The sequence below is a fragment of the Hermetia illucens genome, chromosome 6, assembly GCF_905115235.1.
Source record: "Hermetia illucens chromosome 6, iHerIll2.2.curated.20191125, whole genome shotgun sequence".
Lineage (NCBI taxonomy): Eukaryota > Metazoa > Arthropoda > Insecta > Diptera > Stratiomyidae > Hermetia > Hermetia illucens.
In genome coordinates this window covers 42,437,032-42,463,579 of record NC_051854.1, presented here as the reverse complement: position 1 = coordinate 42,463,579, position 26,548 = coordinate 42,437,032, and the positions used below count along the sequence as shown (strand labels likewise).

Sequence of the window (26,548 nt, the reverse complement as noted above, 5' to 3'; positions counted from 1 at the left end):
TAGAGGCAGACAATTAGTCGACCGCTAGTCGACGGCGTCTCAGGAGCTGGTGCTCGATGAAATGTGTCAAATGGTTCCGGGCTAGCTCTCTGATGACAGGGAGGTGTTTAGTTGGTAGTCCGACAGCGTACTGTAGCGGAAATCACCTTGAATCACCTTGGTTTCCAAGAAATGGAAGAGTATCAAGGAATTGAAGGACCCGCAACGAAAGAAGGAAGCAAAAGCGGTAGTAGAGCAAGTGTTGGTCCAGCAGAAGTTTCCACATTGTACGCTTCACCTTGAGTATTAATTCACGTTCTGCCTGGGGCCTATACTAGGTTTTGACCGTTAATATTATTGAAGAAAATGTAAAATGTTTGGGGAAAAAATGTGAATATGTGAAAGTGTTTGATAAGAAATAGAATTTTAGAGCACAAGAAGATGCACCACATTTTAACTGCTACAACACGCTTAGCATAATCTTTAAGCCTTGTTAATCCCAGGAAAATATGTAGAGCTGATAACCACTTCAATGTGTACATATATACGTTCACAGTGTTATTTATGGCAGAAACTGGAATCACTAAGCAAGTTGATGCTAGTTTCATCCATTTAAAAAACCTGTCGGAGGGTGGGCGAGAATCCCATGTGTGTAAACGCAGTTACCTCTATCCCATCTGATTTCCAACTTCCCAGAATTCACCTTATTGGAAGCAACTTCAAAAACACTTGGTGCAGCGTTCGTCTCTGATTATCATCGTAATTTCCAAATGACTAAGTCGACCTTAAGTGGGGAAATAAAAAGCTATAAAAGTGATATTGAGTTCTATCAATTTATTCAGTTGAATCTCGACGTGTTTACGCTCAGAAGTTAGCATAGCAGTCGCGCGTAATCTAATTTGTTTGTTTATTCTAAATCGGATTTGTTATTTGAAGAATTATTCGGGGGAAGGGTGAAAATGACTATGACTTCCTACGTAATCCTTGCGTTCAGTTTATTGTTTCCTGGAACAGTTTTGGGACAACATCGTGGTAAGTATATAGTTTGCTTGTAGTCATTGACAAGGTTCTGTCTAAAACATTGACATCCTTATTTCTTCGGTTGTGTGTTTCGTTTTTTTCGGCTTAGTTTATAATAAAAAAAAGGACAAATTTTATTTTTTAATACCAAATAGTGAGTTTTTTATTCCTCAAATACCAGTATTTCGAGGACCAGTTCTCCTCTTCCTCAGTGAGTTTTTGTCTGAACTGCTTATGGTCCAGCTTGCCCATAAGTACCTAAATTCAGACCTTAATTGCTAGTTAACTTTATTACTTAATTAATCCAAAAAGACAACTGTTGACGTTTCCTAAATCACCGTTAATTCCTTTTTCCTCCCATATCTTGTGAAAGATGCTCTAATGTGGCCAACTTGCGGAAGTCATTAACCTGCTTAGTTACCCTTAGGTTATCCGCTGTTATTGTATGTTTCTCCTCGATGATGTCTCTGGCCATTGAGGGCATATACTGCATATACTGGTTTGCTTTCGCCAGATTTGCTTCCCTGATATGTTCGTTGAACCTCGTTGTTATTAATCTTCCTATATGATTTTTCATAATCGGTGCAGGTTATCTGATAGATTCCGCTTTTTTCCCTATCTCCCTTAAGGTCCTTCACGCTTCCTAATGGCTTGTGAGCTGAGTTCGGTTTTTTATGCCCAGATTACCGCTCCATAGGTAATCATTGGCCTTACTATTGCAGTATATATCCATAGTAATATCTTCGGCATGCAACCCCTTTTTTTCCTGCAATGGACCTACAAGTGATCAGAGCCCTTGTGGCATTCCGACAAGTGTTTCTGACATGCGTCTTCCAGAGTAATTTTTAGTCTAGCGTGATTCCCAACTATTTGATCTCTGTTTCTCGTTTCACCTCCATGTCAGGTAACCTTATGGCTCTTGGATGATTAAACTTACGTCTCCAAGTAAATGGTACTATGGTGGTTTTGGCTGGATTGATCTGCAGTCCCACCTTCCTGCACCAGGCACTAGTAATCTCTAGTCCAGTTTGGATTCTATCACATAGGGTATCTTCGTATTTGCCAATACAGTTTAAAACAATGTCGCCCGCGTAACTCTGGACCGGTATTCCAGAATTTATTAGCACGTCCAGGAGTTCGTCCAGTACCATACTCCACATAGGCGGCGAAAGTACCCCGCCCTTTGGACAACCTCGTGTATTTATGACAATAGAATTTCTATTTGCCAGAACTTTTATTTGCCTGCTTTCTAGCATTTTTCTCATCCAGGGTGTTTCCCACTCTTTGTGGCTCAGGGCATCTTGTATTTCTGTGTGCGATGTGTTGTTGAATGCTCCTTCGATATCCAAAAGCGCGCATAGTGCAATCTGTTTTGCTTCTATGGCATCCCGTAGTACCTCTGTCAGCTGATACAGAGTAATTTCAGTTGACCGCCCTGCCCGGTAAGCGTGTTGACAGTGATGTAGGAGATTACGCTTTAGAACGTTAGTTCTAATATAGTTGTCTATGACCTTCTCCACCGTTTTGAGTACGAACGATGTTAGGTAAATTGGTCTGAAAGATTTAGGGTCAAAAGGATACTTTTTACCCGCTTTCGGAATAAAGACCACTTTTACCATCTACTCCTCTCCTCTGTTTCTAGTTCCAGTTCGCTCCTAATGTCACCGCCCCCTTGAAGGTGGACAATGTTGTTACCGTCAATGTCGAATCTGATTATCCTGTGATCAGACATAGAGGGTTCATCCGACATCCTCCAATTCCTGACTATTCCATTCATTAGAGTATTTCCTAGAGTTATATCTAGTACCTTCTATCTGGTGCTTGTCACAAATATTAGAGTTTTTGTTCCCTAAGTTATATATTTCTAACTTATTGCTAAGAATAAATTCAAGAAGGTACTCACCTCTACGATTGGTGTCGCTGCTTCCCCAGACTTCGTGGTGAGCGTTGGCATCGCCGAGAAAAAGTGGAAACGCCCTCGTCTCGCAATACTTCGTTCCGGTGGAGCCCGGATTTCATCTCTTGAGTGCTCCTCCCGGCTTCCAATGATGATCGGTCATCTACCCCGATCGTGAGAAGTTTACCCTCGCCCTCCACCTTGCTTCTGAAAACTCTCCATAGTCGTGTATGGAGATCTTCATTCTGAGCGATTAGGAGACTCATAAGGTCTTCCGTTTCTATTGTCGCGGCTTTTGGCAGAAAAACTGTCACCATGTGGGCTCCTGGTATATCATCCCCAGCACATGTTGACAATTTCACCCCTTCTCAGCCAGGCAATCTAGGAACTGTGGTCCTCATCCACCTCATCCGCAATCCACCAGTATAAGGCCTGGTCGAAAGCGTATCCCGGCGAGCACCAGTTTCGAAGTCCAACCCTTGATCATCTGCTTGACGACAAGGTCTTCAATGATTTCCGGCTCCTCACGAGAGAGTATTTGCTCGGGAAACCGTTTTGGCAGTATGGCCAGTCGAATGCCCTTGACCGCACTAGCATAGCTAATGGCGGACTTCCTGGGTCCTGCTTTCACTCCTGACCTGCCCGGGTTTTCTCCCCCCTTGGGTTCAGGTTTGAATTTTTTGGGAGCATTCCCTTCATCCGGGCTGATCTCTGCTGCTTCCCGCTTTCTCGGCTCCGGTAGAGATGGCTTAGATCTGTCCTTAACCTTCTTAAGGGCCTCTTCTAGTTTCAACCCTCCCTTCAGATAGCGGAGGTACCATTTAGCACTGGCGGCACTGAGACCTGTCTCCTTCCTGACATCTGTTATATTTATCTCAGACGTGCTTTTGCTAGTCCCTGCTCTTTGAGCAGTGGTGTTCGTTGGCTGTTGTCCACGCAGTATACCAATGTTAACCTTGGATCCACTGCTCAACATTCCAACTTCTCCCCTCCTGGGTGTAATCACCTGGCTCTCAGTAATTCGGAGATATGCCTCCGCCTGATTAACCAGTTTTTGTGCGGTATGGGGCCCCACTTTGTTGGTTTTCGTTTTCTGTTCTTTTTTTGTATTCATTTGATTCCCACGAGTATGGGGGTTAGGAGGTGCGCCTTGCCATAGCTACCCGTAGCACGGTAAGGTCTAATTTACTCACTGAGACGACCAGGTATCAGTGAGGCTCCGTTCGAATACAGTCAGTTACCCCCGACTGCAAACTATCCAATAGGCACGATTCGCATAACACCCTGGATTGGGGAAGAGTTTTTCGACTCCCCAGTCTAGATCCGTAGCGTTTTGTTAATAGTAAGATCATCTTGTACAGGGTGTGGCTATCACCACTCACTGACGGTCTTGGTAGACGAGAGACTTGGCTCCTGAAAAGCCAGGCACCGCCCCAGAGAAGAAGCAGCTCATCTTCAGAGAGAGATAAGTTGACCTCAGGGAGCTATGCTCCTCGTCGGTCTATCCTGCAATGCACTGCTTGACCCCAATCTCGTTGTTAATAATCTCTTAGTTTGCCCTATACATGATTTTTCACAATCTGTGCAGGTTATCTGTAGACTCCTCTTCTCTCTCTATCTTCTTTAGGGACCTTGACGCTTCCTAATCGTGTCTTCAGCTGATGTGGTCTGCTGGTAGGTATCACTTCTATGTCAGGTTTCCTTAGGATATTTTTCACCTGGTAGCTAATTTGGGAATGGATGATAGCAACTCAACGTTTTTAGATGGTCCCGCGTGTGTAAAAAATATCGTCAGGTTATTTCCTTCCCTTTTCCTTTCCATTTTCGTCATTTTTTAAGGTTTTATGTAAAACAAAGTCTTATTAAAGTCGGTTTACTGTTTGTCTGTCTGTCCGTCTGTCTGTGTTTTTTTTTTGCCGATGGAAGGTGGAAAGCTTCAAAAGCTCCTGCCACGCGGTTATGTGTGACACTTACCCACTAAAACCACCGCCTTCTCCTTCTACTTTCCCCGCGAGACTCCCATTTGGTATTACGTCGGGGAGCTGGATCAGAATTTATTCTGCGCTCGTGTTAACATTCGTGTTTCTCTCGCGTTCATTCTTCCGGCTAACTTCTTCCTGCCTAAGCTTCTTACCGATGGCTGTAATCTCCTTTTCGACTTTGATCCATACCACCTTTGCTTTCATTATATTTTTTGGTATAAAGTGCTCCCCGGTTGTAGCTTCCAATGCAGCCCCTCGGGCAATGGGAAATAACGTGTTTTGCAATATTTGGGCACTTTGGGTAATGTGGCGAAACATCACGCCCAAATCGATACATATATATTCGATAGCCTCTGTGTCCGCTCAAGAATTGAGTTTTGTCCAAATCCACCTCGTCGTGGGGTCGCTTGATCCATTCCCCGATATTCCATATGATTCTGTGAGTCCACCGGCCTTTTTCTGACTCTTCCCACTTCTTCTGTTATTCCGCGACAGTTTCATTTTATGCGTATTACCGCCGACTGGCAGAAGGTTCTCCGGTGAGATACGCTCGATCGTAAAGTCTTTTGCCAGAATCTCAATCAGGACTACTGTCCGGCAAGCTGCTTCATTGGATACTGTTTCGTAAGCGCAACATGCTCGGAGTACACTTATGCAATACGAAACTCCAATCTTTCTCTTATTTGCTGTATTTTTTAGTTCATCTGCCCATACTGGTGTAGGGAAGCAGGATCGCCATGTAGAGATGAGAAGTCGACATCGTGAAATTATTCAGATAGTTAAAATAAGAAGAGCTATATAAGTTATCATGAATTATAACTTTATTAAAAATAAAAACCTTCTTTTGATTTCCTATCTCCGCAACAATCTGCGAAAGCTACAATCAGCAGCAGTCTGCCGTTGGTCTAAATGACACTGGAATTGCTCAGGAAAGATATCGCTGTATAGCAATTAACTATCCTTATGAAAAGCAAATAACCAAGTGTGTCGAGCCTCGGGGCTCTAGTTCTTTTTATATGATTCTTACTTACATTCTAACATATGTTAATTCCTTATTTTCTATGCACTAACCAATCAAATTCCTTTAATTACTTACTTGCAAATTTCTTGACCAATTGGGTCTGTACATAACAATATATGATCGTGACGTCATAACTTTCTCTTTCTTTCAAATTACCAATCTATAAACATACGGGTCGTGCTGGTCATATGACTGTATGCATTTCTTATGCATAGTCATGTAGCTATGTATAATATATGGGTCATGTATGCATGGTATGTTGTGACTCAAGTGGATCTTATTTCTTGGCGGTAGATACAAAGTGAACTCTAGTGACTTATGAGGAAATATAGGTCAGTTAATGACTGATTGTTATTGTTTATGTAACTTGAATATTTGTGTGAGGTCGGGTAAGTTATTTGTGTGAGGTCGGGTAAGGTTTCGTATTACTACTGAATTAAATGAATGATGAATGATATCACTACACCACGGGGGTTTGGGAGATTGAACATTTCTCGTAGTGAAATGTGAGATCTCGATATGTTTTGAAAAAAAAGAGTGAAATTATAATTTGGTTGAAATTAACAAATAAATGTTTTTTTTTTTTTTTTTTTTGTGTTTAATTTATGTTCTATTTTAAAATTTCTTTACTCTATTCTTATGTACGGTTTTTTCTACTCCGTTAATTTCTATATTCAAGTTTACATTATCTACACTTTTTACTTTATATGGTCCTAAATAAGGTGATTGGTTCTTTTTTCTTTCTTCATTTCTTAATAAGACTAAGTCTCCTATATTCACATTTATTGGGCTTGTTTTGTTATTGTCATTTATTCTTTTAATTTTTGTCATTTCTATGATTTTTCGAGCTTTATCTAAAGAATACTGTAGTCTAATCTTGAGCTCTTTCGCGTAATCGTCTATGTTATATACCTTGCTATTTATGTGTAATATGTCATCTGGTAAATAGGGTAATTTGCCGAAAACTAGTTCGTATGGAGTGTAGTTGTTATCCACGTGAGGTGTGGTGTTATATGCAAATGTGTAATATGGAATCCATATATCCCATGCCATATCTTCAGCGAATGCTAATATGTACTCGTTAAGTACGCGATGGTTTCGTTCGTTAGTGCCTAAAGTTTCGTGGTGGTAAGGCGTAGAAAATTTTTGGTTTATTTTCAGAAGTTTGCAAATTTCTTTCATTAGTTTGTTAGTGAATTCAGTTCCCTGATCTGATTTCAAAATTTTAAATATTCCATATTTTAGTATAAATTCTTTTACTAGTGTTTCTGCTACCGTTTTAGCATCTTTAAATTGTATAGGGGCTGCTACTACAAATTTTGTTAATTCACACTGCATTGTCAAAACATATCTATAACCGTTTGATATGCGTAAAGGGCCTACTGTATCTATCGAAATAGTTTCAAAGCTCGTCGATGGAGTGTCTGTTTTTACCATTCTTTCCTTTGTATGACGGGTTTGTTTATTTATTCTGCAAGATTTGCAGTTAGATATATAATCTTTTACCATTTTACTCATATTCTTCCAGCAATAACGTTGTTTTAATTTCAAAATTGTCTTCCTGACTCCTAAATGTCCTCCATGTGGCGTGTCATGGTACTCTTTTATCAAATTTTTCTGTATCGCGATATCCTCAATTCTTTTAGGGGGTTCATATATCATTATATTTACTTCGAAGTTCTTTTCTTGTTGCAACGTATTAATTATACTTTTTAATTCATTTTTACCTAGTACCTGGAAAATATCATCTGTGTTCGAAAGTGCTAGCTTGTGAATTTTCCATTTAACCGCTGTTATCAATAACTTCTTCATGATAGATGCGTACATCATATCAGAATTATCGCTATTATTAACCGATTTGGTATCTGTGGAAAGTGTTGTTGAATGTAGTTTGTCACTAATTGAAACGGATTTCTTATTAGTTTTATTGCTACAATATACACTTATTCCCTCTGTGGTGCGCATAATTTTATTCTTACTTGATTCATTCAAGATGAATTTCAATTTTAATATATCTCTGACGTCTGATATCGAAGAACAATCCCAAATATGAAGTTGATCAGGCTTCTTAGGATGATCTGCTTTTGCGTCCTCGTGCACGTTTTTTACAATATTGTCAAGCTTTCTCTTAGCTGACATACCCCTTGTAATCGCCAAAGTTTTCTTTATAGTAGTGTCATTCTCTACTGGAGTCATCTTCTTCAATATGTCTGAGTTTAATTCAATTCTTGAGAGTGCGTCTGCATTTGTGTTCATTTTCCCCTGCTTAAAAACAATGTCAAAGTCGTAATCGGCAAGGTCTAATCTGATTCTCGTCAGTTTGGAAGATGGATTTTTATGTGAAAAGAGTGATACTAACGGTCTGTGGTCAGTTACTACAATAAATTTCCTACCGTACAGGTATGGTCGGAAAAAGTTGATACCCCAATGTATGGCAAGTAACTCTTTCTCGATAACAGGTTTGTTTAAGTCATGTTTTCCCAAAGACTTACTGGCATAAGAAATTGGTAAGTCATTGCCTATTTCGCCCTGCGAAAGTACAGCGCCCAATGCATAATTTGATGCATCTGTAGTTAATATAAAGGGTCTGTCGAAATCTCGGTATTGCAGTATCGGTGGTTGGATAAGCTTCTGTTTCAATGTATTGAAAGCAGTCTGGCATGCCCCTGTCCAGGTAAAAGTAGCATTCTTTTTTAAAAGAGCATTTAGTTCTTTCGCTATTCCCGCGAAGTCCGGGATGAAGCGTCTGTAGTAATTGCAGAATGCAACAAATCTACGCACTTCATCTGCGTTCTTGGGTATGGGATAATTTTGAATGGTTTCGTGTTTTGTAGGATCGGTTCGTATCCCTTTGTCCGTGATAAGGTGCCCTAAGTATACGACTTCTGATTTTAAAAACTGGCATTTGCTGGCGTTCAGCTTCAGGTTGTATTTGCGTAACCTCTGTAGAACTTTTATTAGATTTTCATTATGATGATTGATACTACATCCGAAAACTATAATGTCGTCAACATAAAGAAAAGCTTCTGATCCTAACCCAGTTAGTGCTATCGTTAACATTCGTTGAAAGCTATTTGATGAAATTTTGAGGCCGAAAGGTAGACGTTTAAATTGAAAATGACCTGTACCTGTTGAAAATGCGGTGAGTGGTCTAGAACTTTTTTCCAATTCTATTTGGTGGAATGAACTCGTCATATCCAAAGTTGAAAAGTATTTGGCCCTACCTATCTTGTCTAATACATCCTCTAGCCTTGTTAACGGAAATTTATCGCTTACGATTTTGTTGTTCAATCTGCGATAATCTACTGCTAGTCTCCAGTGTTTTTTGTCATCAGTGCCCTTTTTTGGTACAATTAATAATGGAGAGTTGTATGGGCTTACCGAAGGTTCGATAATGTTACTATCGGATAATTGCTTGACCTGTTCTTCAATCTCATTAAGCTGTGCGTGTGGTAATTTATAGTTTTTTGTGTATACTGGCACATCATCCGTAGTTGCAATTTTTTGTTTATAAAAGTTATTTACGGTAAGTTTTTCTCCTTCAAGGTGAAAAACATCCTGATATTCTGCTATGACCTTCATAAGACTATCCCTCGCTTTCTTATCTTTCACGTCTGTTTTTATCCCATCTAAAAGTCTCTGTAAACGGTCTGGACCTTGTGATGTTGCTTCTAATATTCGATAGTCCTTTAGTGGTTTTATCTCAGCATCGAAATGTTTGAGTTTTACCGGTCTATCATTTGTATTTAGTATTTTTACGTGACAAACACCTTTAGCTGGAATTATGGTGTTGCCTACAAAAACTCCTCTCTGAATTTCCTTACTTAGAATCAAACTGTCTTCCTCTCTTACCAGATCTATTGGTATTATTACCTCAGCTCTAGCTGCTATGTTAACGTAAGAACTTGTTAATGGTTTTGTGTTCATAGGAATTGTTACCTCGTCATATTTCGTACTGAAGGTTATGGTATAAGTTTCGAAATCTATCCGACATATGTATTTCTCTAAAATATCACGCCCTATTATTCCATCTGTTTGTATTGGAAAGTTATCTCCTACTATATGAAATCTATTTCTATCAAATTTTTCACCTATACGTAAAGTAAGTTCTGTGGTGCCCGAAGATTCTACTGACTCTTTAGTGATGCCATTTAACTTGCATTTTTCTTTATCATCTATTCTGTCTGAATTAATTGTTAGTTTTTTGCATAGCGAAATATCTGCCCCTGTATCTATTAAAAAAGTTAAATCTTGGCCCAAATCCTTGCAATAAAGTTTTATATAACTCGAAATTGAATTATTGTTCGATAAGTTGTATACATGGTTTCCGGTAAGGATTCTATCTTTATTTTCTAATCTTGTTCCTCGCCGGAGGGTGTCCCGTTTCCCTGGTTCTGAATTATATTTACTCTGTAGTTGTTCCTATTGTTTCTGGGGTTATTGCGATTCTGGTTGAAATTACCTCTATTCCTACCACGATTATTGGGTCTACTTTGGGTATTGCTGTTATTTCTAGCGCTGAAATTTTGGTCACGATTCCGCCACGGTTGTTGATTATAGTTATTAGATCTGTAGTTATTGTTGGGTCGATAGTCTATTCTATTGTTAAATGCGTTATTTGAAGAATGGAAATTTCCGCGGTTTGTATTTCTGTTTTGAAAATTTCTACCTGAACTATTCACTTGAAAAACGCTAGCCCGATTTCCTGAATCTCGTTTCTCTAACTCTAATGCGTAATTTGCGGCTTCAGTCATGTCTTTCGGTCTTGAAGAGAAAACGGTATCTCTTATCTCAGGGTTTAATCCGGTAAGGAAAGTTGTAAGAGCTTGTCGCCCATTTAGTTTTGTAATCAAATTCTTTTCTGCCTCTGTCACCGTTTCACCCAATTCGGCAACTTGTAGGTGACTCAACTCACTTGTAAGGTGTAGTATTTTGTCCCGATAATTAGTCACTGAAGATTTGTTCTGGGATACTGAATTCAGTGTTGTTTGGATGCTCTGGATTGTGTTCGAGCTTACAAATTTTTGTTTTAACAATTTTACAAAGCTTGCCATATTAGTGGGTACATTAGTACCTACAGCTAAGCGAGCTGTGTCTGTTAACTTGACATTTATGACAAAATCTAATAATTGTTTTTTTCCTGGTTCGTTTAATGTCTCGTTTAAAAATTCTATTAATTTTGTGAACGTATGGAGATCTTTGTATTTACCATCGAAAGTTGGTATTACTTTGACAGCGGTTGTAATATCGAAGTCACTCATATTTGATTCTATTAATTGTATTTCAAGAAGTTCTTTAAAGGTATTGTATGCTTGTTTAAAAGATGTCGATAAGCTCAAGGTTTTACTATCAGCAGTGTTCTGGATTATGCTCGAGGCTTGAGCCTTTATCTGTTCTAAGTTTTGCAATTTTGAAAGGATAGTGTCACGTTTGTAACCTCTACCCGCACTTTTTTTTTGCGTTTGCTATATCTCTTTGTAAGTTACTCAATAATCTTTTTAGAGTCTCTAAATCGCCCATGAAAAATTATTTTTGTGAATAATATGTTGTATAGAACGTTACTTATAAAAAAAAATTGCTCTATGGTTATACATTGTTTCTATTAACTACCTTCCTAACGTAATTCGAATGATACCTATTATACAAATATATGAAAAAAATTATGATGACGAAACATCCTGATGTCGTGATTGCCTGACGATATTCAGTCACGAGGCTGTTGTTGGTTGTCGAGCTGCAATTGCCCATGTTTAACGTTCTGCTTAAGTAGTCGTAGTTATTCTGCTATCTCCTTAGCTTTCTTTATAAATTCGTTCTTCTGGCTCCCCGTTGCGATAGTTGCTAGTCTGTAGTACTCTGCTTTTTCCTTTCTTAATTTTTGCCGTTTACCTCCTCTTGTCTTCTTAAATTTTTGTCGATGTCGCTCCTCTGCTTCCTTCTTCGCTTCAGTTCGCGCCTTTAGTTCCGGAATTGTTAGTTTCTTCGGTCCTATATGTTTTAGTTCATCCTTCGGGGTTGCTACATATGGTGGTGGTGCTGTCCCTTGCTGTTTGATGCTTTCTGGCTTGTATTCCTCTGCTATCTTGATTATCCGATTAAATATACGGTCGACTTCTTTTTGAAAGTCGTCTTCGATCAGTATGTTGATGGTGTCGTCCATGACGTGGAATTACTAACTTCTTTTTGGTCCATAATAGGCAGGATCGCCATGTAGGGAAGCAGGATCGCCATGTAGAGATGAGAAGTCGACATCGTGAAATTATTCAGATAGTTAAAATAAGAAGAGCTATATAAGTTATCATGAATTATAACTTTATTAAAAATAAAAACCTTCTTTTGATTTCCTATCTCCGCAACAATCTGCGAAAGCTACAATCAGCAGCAGTCTGCCGTTGGTCTAAATGACACTGGAATTGCTCAGGAAAGATATCGCTGTATAGCAATTAACTATCCTTATGAAAAGCAAATAACCAAGTGTGTCGAGCCTCGGGGCTCTAGTTCTTTTTATATGATTCTTACTTACATTCTAACATATGTTAATTCCTTATTTTCTATGCACTAACCAATCAAATTCCTTTAATTACTTACTTGCAAATTTCTTGACCAATTGGGTCTGTACATAACAATATATGATCGTGACGTCATAACTTTCTCTTTCTTTCAAATTACCAATCTATAAACATACGGGTCGTGCTGGTCATATGACTGTATGCATTTCTTATGCATAATCATGTAGCTATGTATAATATATGGGTCATGTATGCATGGTATGTTGTGACTCAAGTGGATCTTATTTCTTGGCGGTAGATACAAAGTGAACTCTAGTGACTTATGAGGAAATATAGGTCAGTTAATGACTGATTGTTATTGTTTATGTAACTTGAATATTTGTGTGAGGTCGGGTAAGTTATTTGTGTGAGGTCGGGTAAGGTTTCGTATTACTACTGAATTAAATGAATGATGAATGATATCACTACACTGGGGCTGCATACAGTGGGATCGAACTGACCACCTTCGAAATAAGGAGTCGACGGCTCGCCCTTCGGCCACCTTCATTTGGTAGCATTATCGCAACCACGGCTCCGAAATTATATGCCTTGATATTCCACAAGAGTAGCCCTAGGACGGACCCTTGGTGAACACCGCATATCATTTGGTATAATTTTATTCCTTCATCTGATTCGCAGCACAGAAGCCTAACGATTAGGAAGTCACCAACGATACACACCAAGTACTTCGGCACGCTTCAGTTGATTAGGGACTCACGTATCTTCCTCCATCTAGTGGAATTGAAGGCGCTCTTTACATCGGTTGTGATTACTGCACATTTATCCTTGTCAAATGCGGTCTTAGCTGTATTAGCTACTAAAACCACTGCATCCGTTGTAGACCTCCCTTTTCGAAAACTGAACTGATTCTCCGAGAGACCGCCATCCTTTTCGGCAATTGGAAGTAGTCCGTTATAGATTACTCGTTCGAAAAATTTACCAGTATTATTTGGAAGGCATGTCAGCCTGTAGAACGAAGCTTCCCCTAAAAGTTTGTTTGGGTTGGGGACTAGTATTGATTTCTGCTTCTTCCATTTTGTAGAAAATGGTCCTCCTTTAAGGCATTTGGGGAACGCCTCGGCAAACATATTTGGAGCTATTTCCACTGGTGCCTTGAGAGCTTTATAGAGGATGCTATCCAAGCCAGGTGCTTTATTTCCAGCTATTTTTCGAGGACCTCCTTTTCACTTACCATGGGTACTTCGGCGGTATCTATCTCAACAGTGGGAAGGTTAGCTATACTCACATCATATGGGAAAAGATCCATTGCTATTCCATTAAACAGACTAGGCCAAAAAATTGGTCGGAAGCGTTTGCCTTTTACTTGCGATATAATTGTCTCGTCTGTCTATTTGTCCGTCACACGCATTTTTTTCGGAGACTGTTGCAGCGATTGACGCCAATTTTGATGGAAAAGTGGGAACCGTGAACGCTCACGCATACAGTGAGTTACATCCTTTATGTCAAATTGGGGGGGGGGGGGGGGGGGGGGGTCGCCAGACATGCAACGAGGGGGGTTTACATTTTTATTTCACACCAAATATAGTCATGCGGGTTATCAAATGAAAGGTCCCGATTAGTACTTTCCGAAGCCGGTCTTAGTTTTGATATTTGTTGCAAATAATGCAAATAATTCCCCCAGTCAAGACGGTTGCCCTTCTTAGGAATTTAAACGATAGTTCCTTTCTTCCACCCACTGGGAAAGATTTCAGTGGGAATAACATCTCTGCAGACACCCTATGAGCTGCACGGAAGACTACCGCATAGAGACTGACAAGATCGGCGGATTTACTTCATTTAGTGCGTTGATGACAGTAATAACTTTGTTCCTGTTTGCCAGGAATATCATTCATAAGAGGTTGATCTTTACCGGATATTTTACCGCTCAGAATCGTGGGGAATTGCTCCTTCCTTCTCCTCACCTGCTCATCATCGTGGACGAGAAGCCTATAGTTAACGTCCCTCACAGGACCTTCAAAAGGACTGTGACTAAACAAGCTTTTCCGTGATGCAGCATACCATGGCAAAATGATTGCTATTTGTGGCAGTTTCTACTTGCCTTACCAGTGGCAATAATGGAAATGCTTTTGTCACGGTGCACACAACGCTAGACTTCTCGTACTTTTCCAAGTTAGCACAGCTCCAGCGATCAATCCCGCTCGTAGCGAACAACCAAACTTTCAGTTTTTTACGTTCATCGATTCATTTCTACGCGTCCGCAGTCACCCAGGCCCTTCTCTTGGGACGTTTGTCGCTTGCGCAGCAAGAAAGTTTTCTCACTTCTGGATGACAGCCAGACCGCGGAGACAGCCAACACTAAATGTTGGGTAACGAAGCTCTGTTCCCCTGGGAGCTAGCAACGTTTACGGAAATAGGGGACTATCACTTGATGATCCGTTTTAAGACCGATGCCAACCCTCTTTTGACTTTCCACCTTTGCATCATTACCCAGACGAATTACAAAAGGGGCCCGCCCATCTTTGTTGTTCATAAATTTCGTTGTTCACCCTCCCATAGGCTTTAAGGCTGCTTCTTCGGAGGGCTCTTTTCTCGAATGCGGCTAAGGGTTGGCTACCCCCATGCCTGTAATACAAAACCTTGTTAAAATCAATTTGTTGTCTATTCTGTCTGTCCGTCTGTCTTTTTTTGCCAATGGAAGGTGGAAAGCTTCAAAAACTACCATTGCCTTTTGCCATACGGTTATGTGGAACTCTTACCCACTATAACCACCTCCTTCTCCTTCCGCACTCCCCGTGTGAGTCCCATATGGTCTTACGTCGCGAGGTTGGATCGTGTTTTTCTCGCGCCCATTCATCCGGCTGACGTTTTCCTGCCTAAGCTTCTTATCGATGGCTGCGATCACCTTTTCGACTTCGGTCCATATCCTCTTTGATTTCACTATATGCTCCATTATATTTTCGGGTGTAAAATGCTCCCCGGTTGTAGCCTCTAATGCAGCCCTCTGAGTTGCGAAACTCGAGCAATGAAATAAAAAGTGTTTTGCGTCCTTTGCAATGCACTTTGGGCAATATAGCGAATCATCATGCTCAAATCGATACAAGTACGCTCGATGACCTCCGTGGCCGCTCAAGAAACCAACCTCGTCGTGGGGTCACTCGATCCATTTCCGGATATCCCGTATAATTCTGTGAGTTCGGCGGCCTTTTTCCTCATTAGTCCAACTTATCCTGCCATTCCGCGATATTTTCAGGAGGAGAGGAGATTCTCCGGTGAGAAACGCTCGAAATTCATTGTCTCAATCGAGATCTCTCCTGCTATCACGCAAGCAATAGGTTCGAACTGACCATCCTCGAAATAAGAAGTCCATGGTTCAGCCTTGGGCCACTTACATTTAGTAGCATTCTAGCAATTAGCCCTTCGATGTTATGCCTTACATGCCCCATGCATGCAAACGGGGGGTGACATTTTTTTTTTTCACCAAATACAGTCATGTGGGGTATCAAATGAAAGGTCTCGATGAGCACTTTCGGAATCCATCTCAGGTTTTGCATTTGTTGGGAACTTGGGGAGTGTGGGGAGTCGAAAATGATCATTTCTTTAACGGATCCATTCTCAGAAACTACCCAAGCGAAAAATCTGAAAAAAAATCTAGAGGCTGTCACTATATGTTGCCTAGGCTAAGTAAAAAGTAGTACCCTCCACACCGATATCTGTTTAAATAAAGTCAATAATAGTATATTACTATAATTTTTAGTAATTGCCTACGAAACGCCCCCTTTAAGTTCATACTAGCACCACGAAATGGGCGGGGGGGGATGGGACATATGCCCATACAAATGTCTTTAGAAAAGACATATACAAAACCTGTCATACCTGAGGCGTCCAGCTTTCGGTTTCGAGATTGGTTTACTGATTATTCCTTCTCTGGTTTTCCTGTTGAACCCGCTCTTTTCTGCAGTTCCAATGATGTGGCGTTTCTCATTGTTTCAACATTTCTCTGAAGAAGGCGTGGTTAGCCACGATAATTCCTCGATATTAATTAGTTTTTCCTCTAAGTATACCAGTGCTCCCTTTCCTGGTATAAAAGGGAAGAGGGCTTTAAAGTCAAATGAAATCATGCCGTCCTCATCCGAAATTGTTTCCGTGTTACAAAGTTTTTCAATGAGTTCTTCCCTGTACCTTACAGTTCATTTTCCCGTTGATACCCCTCGTTCGTTGAATCTGTGCAATAGTCATCGTGCTATCTTCTGTGCTGGAGAATTTGTCGCCACTATGATTTCACGCATCTCTTCACCTGATTTGTGTATCTCTGGTAGACATCTGATCCGAGGGAGAGACGGATTTCTTGTCCTGAGCGCTGTTGGGTTCTCTATTCTGTTAGCGTATTTTCAATTCGTTTTATGGAGTCCGGTAGTGGGTTTGTTCTTAATTCGTGGAAGTTTCCGTTTTCCAGTTTTTCCATGACCACTTTGTCGTAATCAATTCTGTTCATAATCACTATTTTTTTTTTGAGGATTGCGGGGTCCTAAGTCTGCATCCACTTAATGCCAGACCAGACCAAATGGGGAGCAACTTACTCCTTTTGTTTTGGTCCACGGACTCCTCGTTTAGAGCTTAGCGCCCAAACTTTAAAAAATATTAGACGAAGACACCATTACAGTTTCTTACCAGGGCAGAGGCAAATCATCAGACGCAACCTCACCTCTGCTCTGGGAGCAACTAGCTCGCAGATGTTAATTAAATAAAGGAGCACTTAACATCTGCAAGCCACTTCGGTCACACTGCTCCTATGGCAGAGGTGAAGCAGCGTCTGACGATTTGCCTCTGCCCATAAAGCCACCTTCGCCTAATATTTTTGCACTATTTTGTTTCCTCTATCGGCTTGGAGGTAACAAACAGGTTTTCTCTTCAATTCCTCAAGATTCTTTCTTCCATACTCCTTCCCTTCTTTTCTAGTGCTTTCTCTATTATCCTCGCTATTAGTTTTCGTATCTCTTCCTCTTCCTTTTCGTCTTTTATGGTAGCTTCAATGTCGGTGATGATTTCTTCCCTTTGGGTTTTATTCTTACGGATCGCATAGCTGAATCCACTATTAAGGAGCTGTAGTTGTGCTTCTAAATATGTCTCTCAGGATTTGTTGACGGCAAGATTCGGGGTGCTTTCTTCCCTGGCCTTGATTTCTGATGGCTTTTTGTATCTTGTATCTACCTTCAATTTTTTCATCAGGATCGATCATTTTCTTCGCTTTTCACATTCGAAGGCCCACTGGCCTTTCTCGATAGTGTCCTCTATAATTCCTTGCCGTCCATAAGATGCTTTAAATAGTAGGAGGTGAATACTACACGCTTTTAGCAGGTTGATGTTGTTAGTGGTCAAAGGATAGTATAGGTCCCAAGGCAAAACGTGGATTGGTACCCATGATAGAAGATATAACCTGGGAAACGCCTGCTGAACCAACACCAACAGCTCTACTACCAAACCCTATCTCCACCTCTACGTGGTGACCGCTGGGAGTTCTTTCTTAACGAAAAGCCGCAGACAGAGAAGGATGAAGGCGAGTCTCCCGCGCCTAAAAAAGCGACAAATTGTACCAACTGGTCCTCCAGGATGAGGCCTGGGTAGGGCTGAAAACCCTAGACGGGAAACCAACGTTACGAAGCCACAACAGGAGCCTCGGACAGGATGGCCTTTACAGCGACGAACCCGGCAACGAAAACAGAATAAGGATTTCCGCATTTTCTCATGGAACGTGCGCTCCCTGTACAGAGATGGACCTGCCAAGTAGCTTGCCGACACCCTGTCCCAATATAGCGCTGATGTAACAGCGTTACAGGAGATGTCTTGGACAGGGACCGTTTTCCTGGAGAAGAGTCGCAACACCATATATTATAGCGGCCATCCAGTAAACCATGTGCTCGGAGTAGGTTTCTTAATCAGCCAAAAAATGAAACCTGCTGTTATCGGCTTTGAAAACATAGGCGAACGGCTATGCACTCTGCGTTTGCGAGGCAAATTTAGAAATATAAGCCTCATTAACGTGCACGCTCCTACAGAGGAGACTGCAGAGTCGGAGAAGGATACCTTCTACGAGGCAGTAGAACGAACCCTCGAAGCCTGTCCAAAATCTGATATCAGAATCATACTTGGGGATTTTAACAACCATGTAGGGACGGAGCCCGTATTCAGTCAACACATATCCTGGAGATGAAGCATCAACAAATGATCTTCACAATCACCTGAAGAACGTTATCGTAAATACGGCCACAAACATACTTGGCCCCAGGTGCAAAAAGAGTCGGAAAAGCTGGTTTGACGATAAATGTAAGCTAGCAACAGAACGGAAGAATATTGCATGCCGAGTAATGCTGCATTCTCAAAGAACGCGGGCACACACAGAGACCTACCAAGAACTCCGTCAAGCTGAGAAGCAAGCACACAAGAAGGAAGCCTACGGGTACCAACAGGTCTATGAACTCGAAAAGTACAGGGAGCAACCGCACCAGGCGTAGCACTTTTACCAGCAAGTCCGCTGGATGAAGTCTTATAAAACTCGATGCTCATCCTGCCGAGACAAAGAGGGAAAGTGGGGGAGGATGATTTCCGACAGAATGGGCATATTGGAGCGATGGGTTGAGTATTTTGATGAACTGCTCAAAAACCAAAATATCGGCGATTTGGAGGTCCCGCCAACTGAAGACGACGGACACATGCTGCCACCAACAAGCATAGAAGAAACAGTCCGTGCAATCCACCGCCAGGAATCGGAACAGCGAATTAATGCCTGATGACTGGCAAAGAGGCATTATCTGTCCCATAAATGAAAAGGGGAACATCACGCAGTGCAGCAATTATAGAGGTATCACGTTGCTGGGTATCATTTATTAGATATTCTCCGCTACCTTGCTAGGTCTGATAGCCCCCATACACCCAGAACATCATTGGCCCATACCACAGAGGGTTCACTCCAGGCAAATCTTCAATAGATCAGATTTTCACTGTGCGGCAAGCAATGGAGAAACTGTTGGAATATGGACATCAGTTGCACTATCTTTTCATCGACTTTAAAGCCACGTATGACAGCATAGCCATAGGATAACAGTGTATACGGCCATGAGAGAATTCGATATCCCAACCAAATTGATAAGACTGACTAGCCTGACCCTGACCAATGTGCGAGGCCAAATGAAAGCAGCACGATCACTCTCCAGACCATTCAACATCAACAACGGCCTAAGAGAACCGGATACCCTATCATGCGTCATCTTTAACATGGCCCTTGAGAAAGTGATCCGCGATGCAGACGTAAATGTGAGAGACACCATTCTCTTCAAGTCCACCCAACTACTGGCCTATCCTGACGATGTTGACATTATAGGAAGAACGACCCGAGATGTGCAGACTACCTTCATCCTGATCCAGCATGCGACGCGAGATCTTGGGCTGCCCATTAATGAAAGTAGACAATGATCTTGTCAGTCCTAATGTATTCCTTGGAGACTTGGGCCCTTAGCAAGAAAAATTACGACCTCTTGGCCGCGTTTGAGAGAAGAATCCTTCGAAGAATTTTTGGCCCCCTACATGAGGATGAACGACTCCGTAGCCTAGACAACGGCGATATTTATGAGTGATATCATGACCGTCAGGTTGTGGATAAAATCCGGCTCAAGAGGTTGCGGTGGGCTTAAACCGTATGGATGAGGATGATCCAGCCCGGAAAGTCTACAAGGGCAACATCTATGGTAGAAAAAAAAGACGACGGAGTCCTTTCCTGAGATGGAACGATGGCGTAGGCCAGAACGCTAGGCAGCTTTTAGGGATATCGAATTGGTGGACCTCAGCGCAGAACCAGGGTATCTGCAGTTCCTTATTAAGGCAGGCCTAGACCGGATACCGGTTGTTAATGATGATGATGATTAGATCCCGGTAGTTGCGGATTTACTTTGGTTTGACGGCATTTTGAAGTAACGCAGTATTTAAAGCAAAATTTTAAAAAATGAGTATCCTCGCTGGTGTTGGTTATCGCTCTTTTGAATTTTCGCAGATGAGTCAATTCCGACGTGAGCTAAATTGTCAGTCTTCGGTTGTGTGTGCGGTTATGAAGCATCAAGGACCCCAAGGAATGTAGCGAGAAATCAGATAACCTGCACCGATTGTGAAAAATCATATATAGGGCAAACTGGAAGATTAATTACAACGAGGTTCAACGAAGTCATTGGTAGCCAGACGCATAATCGAGGAGAAACATACAATAACAGAGGATAACCTAAGGGTAATTAAGGAGGTCAATCACTTCCGCAAATTTGACGCATTAGAAAGTTTCATCATCCAGAAGATCTTCTTCTTTTTCTTCAGCCTTTGTCCCGTTCACAAGCGGGGTCGGCTCGTCGTGATCGGTTTCGCCATTTGGCTCTATCGACTGCCTGATCTGGGTGCAATCTCGAGGCTTTCAAATCCCCATCCAGCGTATCAAGCCACCGTTGCTTAGGTCTGCCTTTTGGTCGTTTACCATCGACTTCGATGTTCAGACCAATCTTTGCAAGTGAATTCTCGTTTGCACGAATTGCGTGACCATACCATCGAAGACGCCTCTCTCGCAACTTTTCCACGATCGGTGCAACCCCATAACGATCGCGGATATCCTCATTTCGGATGTGATCTAAACGTGTGACGCCACTAGTCCAACGTAGCATCTTCGTCTCCATTACCGCAAGACGCCGTTCATTGTCTTTTATGGTTGGTCAACACTCCGAACCATAGAGAGCGACTGGATGGACGACATTGCGGTAAATTTTAGATTTGAGACGTTCGTTGATACGTCGATCACAAAGGACACCAGTTGTGGAACGCCACTTCATCCAGGTTGCGTTAATGCGTGAAGCAATTTCATAACGCTGCTCTCCATTGGCTGATAGCGTCGACCCGAGGTATTTAAATCGCTCAGTTCTGGGCAGATCACTGCCGCTGACAGTGATTGTGCCTGTTTCATGGGGATCGGTCGTCAAAAATTCAGTTTTGTTTAAATTCAATCTAAGACCGTGTTGCATGAGGCGATCATTCCATTTTTGAACAAGTTGCTCGAGATCATTTTTGCTATCAGATGCTAGGAAAACATCATCTGTATAAAGCAGTGTGTAGGGCGCTGGACGTTGGATATCCCGTGTGACGGTGTCCATAACAAGGACAAAGAGGAGTGGTGAGAGGGCACTTCCTTGATGAACTCCAACAGAGACACGAAGCGGTGTTGATACACCCGCCATACTTCGAACTTTACTTTTCGGATCGTGGTGGAGCAATTGAACCCAGCGCACGAGTTCTTCTGACACGAAGTGTTGTCGTAAAGCATACCAGATGAGTTCGTGTGGTACACGGTCAAACGCTTTCTCTAGATCCAGAAAGGCAATGTAAAGAGGGCGATGCTTCTCACGGTGTTTCTCCATGAGTAACCGCGCAGCGTGTATTGCGTCAGTAGTTCCGCAGTTCTTGACAAATCCGGCTTGATTCGCGGTTATTTCAACGATTTCGCGAATACGGTTGTCAAGAATTCGTTCAAAAATCTTCATGGTATGGGAAAGTAACCGGATCGGACGGTAATTTGAACATTCTGCTGGGCTACCTTTCTTTTTCCATATTGGGACAGTGGTACTTTCTTGCCAGTCAGATGGTGTTCTTCCTTCCTGAATAACCCGGTTAAAGAATTCACTGAGCCACAGTGTTGGGTCCCAGCTCTTCGCTTTCCAGAGCTCAGACGCGATGTCGTCAGGTCCTGTTACTTTCCCCGATTTCATTTGTTTTATTGCCTCCTCGACTTCAGTTGCGCTGACTGGTGGAACTGCTCCAAATGTCGGCAATGATTGTGGAAGTGGAGGATGAGCAAATTCTTCAGTTGAAATCTGCTATCTGCTAATCTGTATTCTCGCCATCTATCCGTTGCGGCTCGACGGTTGGTAAGCAAAGTACCGTTCTTGTCAGTAACACAACAGAAGTGTTCGATATCCTGTGTGCGTTCATCACGGCTTTTAGCAAGTCGATACAGATCTCTCTCGCCATCCCGAGTGTCCAGTTTATCGTAAAGATTTTGGAAATGGTTCGCTCCGGTGACAGCGACCGCTTTCTTTGCTTCCCGGTTGGCATTCTTATAAATTTGCCAATTAGCAGGCGTTTTATCGTCGAGAAATTTGTGGTAGAGGCGTTTCTTTTCACGGACCTTCATTTCAACATCATCATTCCAAAGCCAAGTATCTCGGTTGATGTACCGCTTACCCGGCTTGGTGACCCCGAGGGTTGCAGAGGCCGCTTTGTGGATCGTGTCTTTCATTTGGTTCCATGATTCTTCCACATTCGTAATGGTTGGCAATCGTATGAGTGAGACCGTTTCTTCGTTCTTCTCACCAAATCGCCACCATTTAATGCGCGGCGGGCCAGTGCGTTCCTCACGCCGTTTTATCGGTGGCTTAATTCGCAGGACAGCAATCAACGGCCGATGTTGAGGTGCGATGGTCTCATAGGGAACGACTTTGCAATCAGTGACAGTGGTAAAATGTTGGCGTCTTATGAGAATATAGTCGATTTGCGTTTTATTGTTCCCACTATAAAATGTGAGAAGATGAGACAATCGTTTGATGAACCATGTATTCATAAGAACAAGGTTATGGGTGTCCGCAAAATCGATTATACGTTCGCCACCTTCATTGCACGCTCCGAACCCCTTTCCCCCATGGCACCTATTACCGTCTGCCTTTTCACCCACATGACCATTAAGGTCGCCGGCAATGATTATGTAATCGTCAGCAGGCACGTGACAAGTCTTTTCATCGAGAAGTTGCCAGAAGGCATCTTTCTCGGCATCAGGTCGGCCTGCCTGTGGTGCATACGCGGTGAAGAAGTGAATAGTGCGATCAGCTGATATAATGGTGAGCTTCATCAGCCGATCATCAAATCGTTCGACTTCTTTAATGGCATCACGGAAACCCTCTGAGATGGCAATGCCAAAACCATATTGAGTGTGTGGGTTACCAAAATAGAGACGTTTGTAGCCAGTTTTACTGCGTTCGCGTTCAATGTCGCAGCTTTTGGAACCAGACCATCGGGTTTCTTGCAGAGCGCAGATGTCAACGCACCTTTTCTGAAGGGCTCTTGCGAGTTCCTCGGTCTTTCCAGTTAGAGTACCAACATTTAGCGTGCAGACACGTATTTGTTTTGTTCGTTGTGTGCGGACTAACTTGCTTACGTCCTGACGCCGTCCATGCGTCAAGAACCCTTGCCCATTTCTCGACAGGACCGGGGCCCGTCCTGCCGCGTCGACTGAGGTGGACGCCCTAGCATTTCTCCGAGGCCTGTGACTTAATCCGATCATCATGTTTGTAACGACATTCTATGCATTTTCTTGGTCGACCTGTCGCGGGGCCTGTCACCAAGAGAGATCAGGTAGGATTTAGCATAGTAGAATAACTCCAACTATACTCTATTTATCTCTTTCCCTGATCTCAGCATTTTATTTTTGTTTTACTGAGGATAGTACAGAGTACGTTGCCTCAAACCCAGAAGATACGGGAGGAGAAAGGAATTGACGGTGATTTAGGAAACGTCAACAGTCGGCTGCTAGCAATTAAGGTCTGGATTTCGGTATTTAATGACAAGCTGAACTATAAGCTGACAAAAACTCACTGAGGAAGAGGACAACTGGTCCTCGAAATACGGGTATATGAGGAATAAAAAAACTCACTATTCGGTACTCAAAAACAAAATTTGTCTTTTTTTGTCATTACTGACATCCTTGTTAACATTGGTGCATGATCAGAAAAAATGAACGTTAATTCCTTCCAGGAGAGTTATGTGAACCCTCTCCCTCTAGCTCTGGCACTTGTAAACTCGTCACGGACTGTCCTGCGGTAACATCGAGTATCCTCCACAAGGAGCAATATGTCCGGTGTGGATTTGAGGGGAAAGATGAAGTCGTTTGTTGCCCAGATGAATCAACTAAGAAAAGTGACAACTCTAGGATTAGTGAGCGCAGTAAGCACCCTTTTCACAATATTTTCTTAAAAACTGCTCTCAAGCTAGTTGCCTTGTAGAATGCAAGGAATATGCTGAGTTCGTTTTTGAATATCACAACAATCCAGTGCTCAGTAGCCAAACTGAGAAGGTCAAAGTGGACAGATGTGGCAACCAAAGAGAACTCCTCATACCAATCGGCTCTAACGCTAACCCTCGACAGTTTCCTCATGCGGCTCTTCTTGGATACGAAGATGATAACAATGATAACAATGGTCGTATTTTATGGTTGTGCAGCGGATCGCTGATTAGTGATCAATATGTGCTGACTGCAGCCCATTGCTTAAATACACCGCAGTACTCGTAAGTATACAGGAACCTCTAGGGTTTCCTCGAATGTTCCTTCTCTTGCCAATACTTAAATGCTATGAATTCATAATTTCTAGTCATCCAAAGTACGTGTTGCTTGGTGAATTGGATATTGAATCTGAAAATGATGATGCGAAACCGGAAAGATTTGGAATATCTAGTTTAATTCCTCATCCAAATTACAAGCATCCTAAAGTATATGACGATATCGGCTTGATAAAACTGGATAAGAAGGTGGAACTTAGTCCATACATTCGACCAGCATGTTTACCAACAGTTTCCGATGAACCTGAGAAAAAAGCACTTGTATCTGGGTGGGCTCTTGTAGATCGGACGAAAAGCAAACCAGGACCACAATATTTGATGAAACAAGTCCTTGAAAGATTTACCCACCAGGAATGCAATACGACGTACAATCGCCAAAATAACCGTCGCCTACCTGAAGGTATTCGCGATCAAACCCAAATATGTTTCGGTTTAAGGACTGAGACCAGGGATGGATGCGTTGTAAGGAAAATTCTTCAAATTCCCTAAACCATTTCGCAATTAATCTGTATTCGTCTATTGTTTCAGGCTGAGAGTGGTAGCCCTCTTCAAATTCATCATAAGGATTTATATTGTATGCAGACCATAATTGGAGTGACTTCGTTTGGCATTGGTTGTAATGTGGCGAATCACCCAGATGTCCACACTCGAGTGTATTCGTACTTAGATTGGATTGAAAGCATTATCTGGGCAGAGCTTTAATGTCATGGAATAGCGTAAGATCCAATGTATATGCAATCTTAGGATATTAAAGGAAAACAAATTATTGACTTTTATTGGAAATATTACAAAACGGTGATCAACACAATCCTACACGGGGTCCAAGAAAGCAACCCCGGTCGAGTGATAGCTTTGTTTACAGTAACTTATCCGCACGAAGTTGACTCAATTGCCAAACTTTCTTTCTGGCCGAAAGGTGTCCAAGTGGCCGAGGCGAACCTCCATAGTGGTGGCACCGGAAGACGCTGAATCGCATTGGCTTGCCGGCCGTGATGCAATAGGCGAATGTTCCAAAGGCCTAGTCGGGGCGATCAGACGGGCAAAACCTCGGGATCGGAGAGTGAAAGTAAATCTCGAGCTCGGCGAAGGGCACATCAAAAATGTCCGCATTACGTATGTCATGAGACGAGGCGATACGGAGACTAATATCCGAGTTGGCGGAGCAGTCCATCAGACCATTGCAGAGTTTGAAAAGAGTACACATATCAAGGAAAATACGGCGTTGCTGTAGGGAGGGGAGATTGAGGGTGCGGAGTCGTGACGGATAATCAACCCGTGGAAGGTTCTTTTTGTAAAAGAGGGTCCGGGTGAATTTGCGTTGTACAGCTTCAAGAGCGCGGCTGTCACGGATGCGGTAGGGGGACCAGACTACACAGCAATATTCAAGGATGTTTTTGACAAGGGAATTGAAGAGTGTTAAGGAGGGTTGGATTGAGGTAAAGTCGGACGAGGAACGTAGGATAAAACCAGACATTTTGGAAGCTCTATTGATGATGTCAACGAAGTGGGAACTGAAATAAGTTTATCGTCGAATATTACACCCAGGTCTTTGAAAGAGGTCAGTAGTGAAAGGGATTGACCACTGAGAGAATAGGAAAAGGATGATGGGGAGGGTTTCAGGGAATAGCGCATCCAGTGGCATTTGTTGACATTCAGTCTTAGCTTGTTGACCGAACACCAACGGGCTAAATTATCAAGGTTGGATTGTAAGAGAGCACAGTCCAATGGAGACGAA

At 42.2% G+C, this 26,548-nt stretch overlaps 1 protein-coding gene across 1 annotated transcript; it reads left to right on the top strand.

Annotated features, from left to right (window-relative positions):
• The first annotated feature begins 804 nt into the window (after window positions 1–804).
• Window positions 805–25,580, top strand: LOC119659951 (venom protease-like). The gene is made up of 5 exons (XM_038068300.1): window positions 805–1,011; window positions 24,232–24,420; window positions 24,480–24,762; window positions 24,846–25,275; window positions 25,342–25,580. The coding sequence occupies exons 1-5, from the start codon at window positions 939–941 to the stop codon at window positions 25,513–25,515; spliced, it is 1,149 nt and encodes a 382-aa protein (XP_037924228.1). The 5' UTR covers window positions 805–938; the 3' UTR covers window positions 25,516–25,580.
• Window positions 25,581–26,548: the final 968 nt, after the last annotated feature.